The following is a 9,103-nucleotide window of genomic DNA, read 5'->3' as shown; positions in this document are numbered from 1 at the left end:
CAAAGCCATGAGAAACTAAATGTTATCATTGAGCTTTTGAATAAGAACGCTGGTTAAAATAGATACAAACATATCAAAAACAATCTCAATACACCACAAAGCAAGACGAAAAGTAAGATGTATTCAGTACAAAGTAGGCCGTGTTGTCTGAATCCATTCACATTTAATCACAATACAAGTGTCATTTCTCCAATCTTATCATGAAAAACGGTTATTGAACAGTTCCTCCCCTCAGAGTGTCCTGATTGTGCTGGAAATGTCCCAGTGGCTGTGTGAGGACAGGGCTCGGTCGTGAAAAACTTTCTGATCCTTTACAAACACAATGAGAATCTCCTGTAAATAAACTCTAGACTCCAGGAGACTTGGCATAAAATCCAGTCACATGCCGCCAAAGGTAAACTATTTACGTTGCCGCTGAGAGTCCAACGATAACACATCTCAGCGGCAGCAACAGAGGACCTCGCACGTGAGCTTTAAAGTTGTTTATCTCTGCTCGTGCTTGGAAAGAGGGCGGAGGCAGGAAAGAGCCGGCAGGGGGAAAGACCGTAACATTCCCCCCAAATAGCATTGTGTTTTCGGGAGCGCGGTGGGAGGGGACGCTCTGGTTTTATTTCATCTTTGTAGAGAGGTCATTTCCACTCCGGCAGAATTAAACATTGTGCTAATACAGTGACCAAAAGCCACAAAATCTTCTTGATGTTTAGTTTTTGTGTTGGTGGAGTAGGAGGTAAGATCTCGAAGAGACCGGCTAGTGTTGCATGCAGAGATCAAGGTGAACACTTCTGGTGTGACGAAGGGCGTGACCAGAATGTGTGGGATGGGTGACGCAGAGATCCAAATAAAACCAACTTTGGCAAATTCAATTCCCATAAGTACCTCCGAGATCTTTAGTTTCTGGCCAGTCTGGGGAAGTTATCAGTAGAAGATAGGGGTGCACTCAGAAACTACCACTGATGAAACAAAAAATGGGGTGAAGATTTCTCTGGTTCTCTTCATTTGTCACCTCGGTGTGGGCGGAGTCATCAGATCGTGGCGGCCGTTCAACACCGTATGTTCTCCGATTGTCCAGTCGTCACACCTTTTCTTTAGCTTTTCGCTGTTCCACTGTCTGGTGGTATACCAAAGGTGGACATCAGATCGGAGAACTCCTGATTCTCATAGCGAGTCATTCCGTTGAGTTCACGCTGAATCCTCTGGTCAGCCACCAGACAAAAAAAAATGTCTGCAAGGGGTTGATTTCTTTGTTCGTGACCATTCTTGTTGTGATCGGGTTTTAAAAAGCTAGTTAAGTTAGCTCTTATGAAGGAGTCGCTCTCTGTGCTCGTCTAGCATCGGTTGGTCGACTGATCCCAATCGGTCACTTGGAACCGCGGCCGAGTAGGTGCTTGAAAAGTAGGTGGTATCAGGTACTAACATGTAATAGTGGTAAACTCCCCAATAATGGACTGATGATTCCTTATACGTCCTAATCAATAGTGGTGTGAGCTCATCAAAACACTTTCTTGTGAATCAATTGGTAAAGTGTTTGGACTGACACTCTCCAGACTGCAGAGCGTCACCGCTTTGGGTTCCTCTATGGTAAAAAGCTCCTATAGTTTCTCCAGAGTCTGCAGACGTGGTTTAATGGACAGAAGAGAGGCGTCTGTCTGTGTTGTCTTTTTCCCTCCAGTCGAAGGCTTTATCACATCCACGATCTCAGCAAGAGCGTCGTCAGCAGGTGGGCTCAGATAACAACCGGCGGCAGCTGCTTCCCTTTCATTAGCAGCTTTACACCGTCAGGTTAGTCGCCAGCGTTGCCCGGCAACAGCAGCCAAGCGAAACGCACCTCCAACTGTCCTGAGGTTTGCCAAACACACCGGGACTCCCTTGTGCTCTCGTCAGGAGCTCGGAAACCCATCCAGAGTCGGTAAATCGGTCGTGTTGTGACCCCTGGAAGAGCAGGTTAGACAGAACTCTGCCAGGATCCATCACTATGACCGCTTCTCTCTTTTACACTCTCTTCACCCCCCTCCCCCCTGTTTTATCCATGGCCTCGCTCAAAGTTCAATCCCATTGTTCAAAGTTACTCCATCCTCTTAATCACACTAATGAGCTCGCTGCTCAGCAACAGATTCCCCGTCTGCCATTCAACACGGTGGCTGTAGTGGGCCGCTCTCTTCCCTCACAGGAGAAAGACCCCGGGTTTGATCACCAAGTTCAATTCTACAGCAGGTCTATGATGGTACGAGATGGTCTTTTATACCTCTAAATACCATGTTTTCATGTTCATCACAGTGATTTGCCTTTAATTACCCCTCTGGAGACAATTAAAAGTGATTAAATTGAAGTGAACTGGAATGACGAACTCTCCTTATAGGTTGGACGCACTTGTTTGTTCCCACATGTTTTAGATTTCCAGTTTCTGGAGGTTGTTCCGCGGCTTCTCTTTAATACTGTCTGCTTTATTTTTGTGCTGCATTTTTTTTTATTCAGTTCAGTTCTATGTCATTCATAATCATTTCGAGACAAAATTTTAGTTGTTTTGATCAATTTTCTCCATGATCCCTTTTGAATTTGCACTTATTATTATTCTCCCAGCAAATTTTTTAGGGTTGAACTTGCTCAAAAAGCTGTGACATTTTGCGCACACATCAGACTCTACAGAAAAAAAAATTGATAATTAGGGAGGAATACACATGTGAGTGGCAAAATGGCTCAAGAGCAAAATTAATTGCGTGTAATGCCCGATGTATAAAATATGATTAAAAGAAAAAAACTGCAAATATGTAAGTTATGTATTTATTTATTTCTGTTTGTTAAAGGGCCGAATGAAGACCTCATATTTCAAAGATTTGAATTTTCTGTCAATTATATTATTGGTTATTCATTTTTCAATATGAATAACTTCTTTCTAATGCATCCAGACTGTGTCATACAAATCAATAAAGTTTAGCAGAACTATTGATTATAAAATAAAAAGTCATACTGACAGAAAACATTTCTGATTTAATTCTCAGTGAGATCAGAGACCAGTTTTAAAACAACTTATCCGTTAGTGCCACAAGGTGGTGCTCCAACCCTGCAGACGGAGGTTCAATGAGTCTTGATCCAGAGGAGCTTCAGTCGTTCTGGATATAAAGTGATTTTTTTTAAAAAAGTGTCCGAAATCCAAAACCCTCCTGAAACGATGAAAACTCTTCATTCACGCTCTTTATCTCTGCTTTTTATCACCCCCCCTCCCCTTGCCCTCGCTGGGGTCCAGACTTCCTGCGGATCACCTTGCAGACCCTGTGTGGAGTGACGACCCCCCACCACCTCCCACCCCCACAGACGTAGCAGGTCCAGCACCTCCCTCCTCCTCCTCCTCCTCCTCCTCCTCCTCCTCCTCCTCCTCCTCAGTCCAGAACCTCCGACCCAGCCGGGGTGCAGGATGGGCAGCATGGCGACGGAGATCGTGGCCTTCGTGCTCACCGTGTCCGGCTGGATCCTGGTGTCGTCCACGCTGCCCACCGACTACTGGAAAGTATCATCCGTGGACGGAACAGTCATCACCACCGCCACCTTCTGGTCCAACCTGTGGAAGACGTGCGTGACCGACTCCACTGGAGTCTCCAACTGCAAGGACTTCCCGTCGATGCTGGCCCTGGACGGTGAGTCCATGAATTCACTCCCATTCCCTCTGCGCTGTCTGCGGATAAATGAGCACCATTGTAACAAAAAGAGAACTTGATATTTCCCCGTCGGACTCCTGCTAAAGGCCGTTTAAAGGCCGTGCGACGGAGCTAATGTGTCCTAATGAGGCAACGTGAGAAAGTCAAGCAGTCGTTCAGAGGTCAGTGGACAGAATCAGTCCAGGATCTACTAGGGACTCCTCAGAAACCCAGAGCCAGACCCAAAACTGGAGCAAGATTGACCTGCAAATGAACTTGAATTGAGGAAGTGTATCTGTGCCACCAGAGTTTGAATTTCTAACTCTCAATTGTTTTTACCATTGAAATCACACTTTGGAAGGAAAAGAAGGGAAAAAAGACAAGAAAAAAAGGAAGAAAAGTATGGAAGCATATTGCAATCACATGAAAAAAATTCTAAATCGACTGTTTTTCTGAATTAATGATATAATTATTTCATAATTCTGAGAAAATATTAATTAAAAATGTATTTTGGCTCTGTTTTCCTGAATTGGAGACAACACTTTTCTAAAAAAAAAAAAAAAAAAAAAAAAATCGGTTCTGTTTTTCTGAATATATGAGATAATTATCTCATCATTATGAGAAAAAATAAATATACAAATTTTGCTCTGTTTTTCTGAATTCATGAGAATGTTTTCTGAAAAAAAAAAATGGATTAAACTTGAGAGCTGAGCCATGCCTGTTTCTTACAACGGTCTAGCAGAGCTTCTGCTTGGAATAACACGCACCACTGTCCCATTAATCCAGAAAAACTATTTTTAGATTTTAAAAAATTCTCATAATTCTGAGATAATTATGTCATTAAGTCAAAAAAATAAAGTGCATTTTTATTCTTTCATGTGACTGCAATATGCTTCCATAGAAAGAAATCAGACTTTGAATTTTAAACGGCATCAAATTTTAAGCACAGACTTTTTGATTTTGCTCCTGATTTTATTTTATTTGAATATTTGAATATTTGAATGTCTGTGTAATGTCTGTGTAAAAATATCTCAAAATACTCTGTATTCTAAAATTTGATACAAATTCAGTGTCATAAAATTCTAGTTTAGCTACAAACAAATAGCTAAATTGGCTGAAACATCTGAAAGGTGTAAATTGTTCAAATTGATCAACAAAAAGCTAACATTTATAAAACTGATAAAAACATTGAAATATCTAATATTGCTAAAGCCACCCATACTATTGATACTAATGTGAATGTATTAAACATACATATAAAATGGTTTTTAAAAAAGTAACCAGCTAAAATGGTTAAAGTCAATCTTACTTAAACAACAGAAAATTGAATAAAATAAACATAAAAAGGCAAAAACTATATTAAAAAAAAATATATATATATATATATATGTATATATACTAAAAAAATAAACAATAAATAAAAGTGGCTAAAAAAGGTCACATTTCTAAAACTGTGAAACCCATAAAAATATCTAAAAATGCTAAAATGGTTAGCCACTAGTATGATTACTAAAGTGACCGAATAATGATTAAAAACAAAAAAAAAGTAAAACTGCTAAAATTGATAATATTTTACTACTGAAATGGCTGAAAATGATGGAAAATACTAGTAAAAAAATGTGGAACATGAAATGGCGTAAACTGTTAAAAGTGGCTAAAATGGAAAAAACACCAATACAATGTGCAAAAACTTCTAAAATGATCAAATTGCTATATTAGTAATATGTGTTTTCTTCATTCAAGAGTTTGTTGTTGCAGATTGAGACGAGTCTGAAAATCTAAAAGTTTTATGTGTTAACGTACAACTTGTAGTGATGTTGGGTTTTTTTCTTCCACTTCTCTTGACTGCGTTTCCCATCTGAAGCATACATCCAGGTGTGCCGCGGCCTGATGATCGCCGCCGTGTGCCTGGGCTTCTTTGGCGTGGCCCTGGCGCTGGTGGGGATGAAGTGCACCAAGATCGGCGGCTCAGAGACTGCCAAAGCGCGCGTGACGGCACTGTCGGGCTTCCACTTCATCCTCAGCGGTAAAACCGAAGTCTGGTCTTAAGTCGACCGAATCGAGTCCCTTTAAACTGAACGTCTGTTCCCGCAGGCCTCTGCTGCATGACGGCATGCTCCATTTACGCTCACAGGATCACCACGGACTTTTTCGACCCACTCTTCGTGGCACAGAAGTACGTGAACATGCAGAAAGGGACGGTGTTGACGGAGTTCCCGAGATAATCTCTGAGTGCCCTTTGCAGGTTCGAGTTGGGGGCAGCGCTCTTCATCGGCTGGGCCGGGTCGGGTCTCTGCATCCTGGGCGGAATCGTCTTCTGTCTCTCGCTGTCCGGCGGCTCCGGCATCAGGCGAGTCAGATAAAATGCCGATCGATTAGACAGTTGAAGCAATGACTCAAATGGCGACGCACAGAGAGAAGTCTCCGACATCGCTAATCTCGCTCCGCATCTTGTCGGGTAATTGCGGAACATACCGGGTAAATTGTATGATAGTTATTTTTTGATTAGCTGCCAGGGCTGAATGTTTCCTTTGTTCCAGCGACCCTCCGGAAGGGGAAAGTCACCTTGACTGGGGGCGGCGGTAGGGAGGTGTCGCACCAGGGACAGGCAGACACACTTCAACCTCACTGAGGTCCCGTCCACAAAACAAGACTAAACAATCTCCTTTCTCACCACCGGTCCTAAAAAGTCTCCCGTCCACACATGTTCCAGGCCTGTAGGTGGCGCGCTCTATCGCTGCCATAGAAATATACTAAAAATTAAGAGATAGGCCATGGGGGTTTTCCAGAAAGTTATGTGAACTCTCAGAGTATGTTAACGTGGACATTTTTAGTGACAATAGAGTTTGAGGAAAGAGCATCGTGAATATCATTGCCTTAATAGCTGATTCATTTGTCAGAAGAAGACAGAGAAAGTTCTGACATTCGAGAGTCTCTAAGGCTACAAGCTACATGCTAACGATCGTCTGGGCTCACACAGTAGCGAGGCTACATGCTACATGCTATTGACATTTTGGGCTTACACATAGGCTACATGCTATTTAGTTTAGGGGCTCACGCAGTAGCGAGGCTACATGCTACATGCTAATGATCGTCTGGGCTCACACAGTAGCGAGGCTACATGCTACATGCTAACGATCGTCTGGGCTCACACAGTAGCGAGGCTACATGCTACATGCTATTGAACTTCTGGGCTTACACATAGGCTACATGCTATTTAGTTTAGGGGCTCACGCAGTAGTGAGGCTACATGCTACATGCTAAGGAGATTGGGGTCTCACCCAGTAGTGAGGCTACATGCTATATGCTAGCGAGCTTATGGGCTCACACAGTAGCAAGGCCATATACTAACAAGCTTCCGGGCTCACACAGTAGCAAGGCTACATGCTACATGCTTAGGAGATTGGGGTCTCACGCAGTCGTGAGGCTACATGCTAATTTGTTTAGGGGCACACACAGTCACGAGGCTACGTGCTAAGGAGATTCAGGTCTCACACAGTAGGGAAGGTACATACTACATGCTAATGAACTTCAGGGCTTACACAATAGCGAAGCTTCATGTGACATGCAAATGAGCTTCCGGGTTCACACAGTTGAAGGCGACATGCTAAATGCTCATGAGCTTCCCGGCTCCATGCTAATGACCTTCCGGGCTACATACTACATGCTAAAGAGAATTATATAATTTGTTTAGCAAGACCCCCCTGTGTCAGAACTTTCTTTGTCTTGCTTCTGGGGGATGAATCGGCCTTTAGAATCATCAATTTGTACGCAAACTCACAATAATCTCGCTGTGATGCAACCAGGCTAACGCCTTGTGTTTCCTGCCCGCAGAGTGGGCTACTCTTACAGTGGTGCTGCATCGTTTGTGCCCACACGCAATAAGGTGGGCAAACCGACCAACGGCATGTGGAAGGAACCTCGAGAACCGCAGAGACAGTTTGGACGGAACGCTTATGTGTGAAACTGGACGTTACACCGCCTGATGAACTCATCTGAAAAAAAATTCGCTGCGCGATAGTTTCCACATGTTATCGGACATTTATTCACCACAGGCAAAGAAACATTGAGCTTTTTTTTTTTTTTCATAGCGAGGCAGGAAATTTGATTTGGCAACGGCGCATGCTGGAAGTCTCCGGTCACCTTCAGCAAGCTGGACTCTCACCGCATCTGTTTCATAACTGTCTGTTTTCATATCTCACTCCTTCAAGCCACCAGATTTTCTTTTTCTTTTCCTTGTAATTGTCTCTCCCTGAATCTTGTAAAGCAGATTTGTCTCAGGATTGAATGTTTCTTCATGACTTATTAAAGGCTGCAGAACCAAAAACCAGACGTGGCATTAATGAGTGACACCTCGCATTATTTATTCTGGTTATAGTCTGAGTCGGTGTAACCTTTCAAAATGTCACCTCGTTCACTGGTGGGGTGGTGTCTGACCCCGGAGATGGCCATGTAGATCTGGACGCCTGACCGGACTGAGGTTTCCCCCTCCTATCAGCCATCCATCTCCACCTGGAAATTACCTTCACCAGGAACCCCGGACGTCTTGGCCACAGGTTGGATACTTGAACCAGCTGGCGGGGAGCGCTCACCACCGCATGCTCTGTGACATCCGTAAACCAAGTGTCAGGTGTCCCATCAGTGTATGAGGTCTGCATTTATACTAACCTCTCTAAAAAGTATTAGGACATTAGCTTTTTACACCAACAACTGAACAGCGGGGGTCAGCAGTTCCCACAGAGATGCAATGGTAACGAGCAAAATGCTAACGAAAAAACATGAATCCAAATTACAAACAAGTTCTGTGAGCACGTGAAACCTGAACCTGGTTAAAGAAACGGATGCCAAAGAACTTTAAATGGATATATACTGTAGTATTCTATACAAAGCTCCAGTCAATTTTACATGGTACCGCAGTAATCTATACAAAGCTCCAGTCAATTTAACATAGTACCGTAGTATTCTATACAAAGCTCCAGTCAATTTAACATAGTACCATAGTATTCTATACAAAGCTCAACACGTTTTTAAATTTAAATGAAGTGGATTTTCAGGATAGGGTTTAGTCATAATGAATGCTATTACAGAAATAACAAGAAGGATTACTTAACATTTAGAAAATATACTTTTTAAACCCGATAAGTACCATATATTCAGGACTATAAGTCACACTTGTTATTACTTTGCTGATGCAGCTTATATATTAACAAGAGACATATCTCTCAATATCAAAATATAGCTGTAATACCATGTGTGATCACTAGGTGTCTTTTACAACAGAACGCTGCTACAGAACAACCTCTGTTTCTACTGAATTCGACTGACTGAAGGGAAAAAAATCCACAATGTAAAATTTAAGCTAAAGATGACATCAAGTGAAACGCTTTATGAATACCATATAGTTCCTAATAGAAGAGCAACGCCTAATAGAAGAGACCGCCCCCCTTTTTCAAAGATGTGGAAGAAGTCAGAGA

The 9,103-nt window shown here is 42.6% G+C and overlaps 1 protein-coding gene across 1 annotated transcript; it reads left to right on the top strand.

Moving 5' to 3' along the window:
• Positions 1–3,409: 3,409 nt before the first annotated feature.
• Positions 3,410–7,593, top strand: LOC308147681 (claudin-10-like; the record flags this gene model as incomplete). The annotated part of the gene is given in 6 exon segments (XM_080519974.1): positions 3,410–3,629; positions 5,494–5,655; positions 5,724–5,805; positions 5,875–5,983; positions 7,464–7,466; positions 7,468–7,593. Coding segments are annotated over 6 exon segments (702 nt in total).
• Between the last annotated feature and the right edge of the window lie 1,510 nt (positions 7,594–9,103).

Source organism: Blennius ocellaris, assembly GCF_963422515.1.
Source record: "Blennius ocellaris genome assembly, chromosome: 24".
Taxonomy (NCBI): Eukaryota; Metazoa; Chordata; class Actinopteri; order Blenniiformes; family Blenniidae; genus Blennius; species Blennius ocellaris.
The sequence above is the reverse complement of the archived record's forward strand: the minus strand, read 5'-3'. Positions and strand labels throughout refer to the sequence as shown.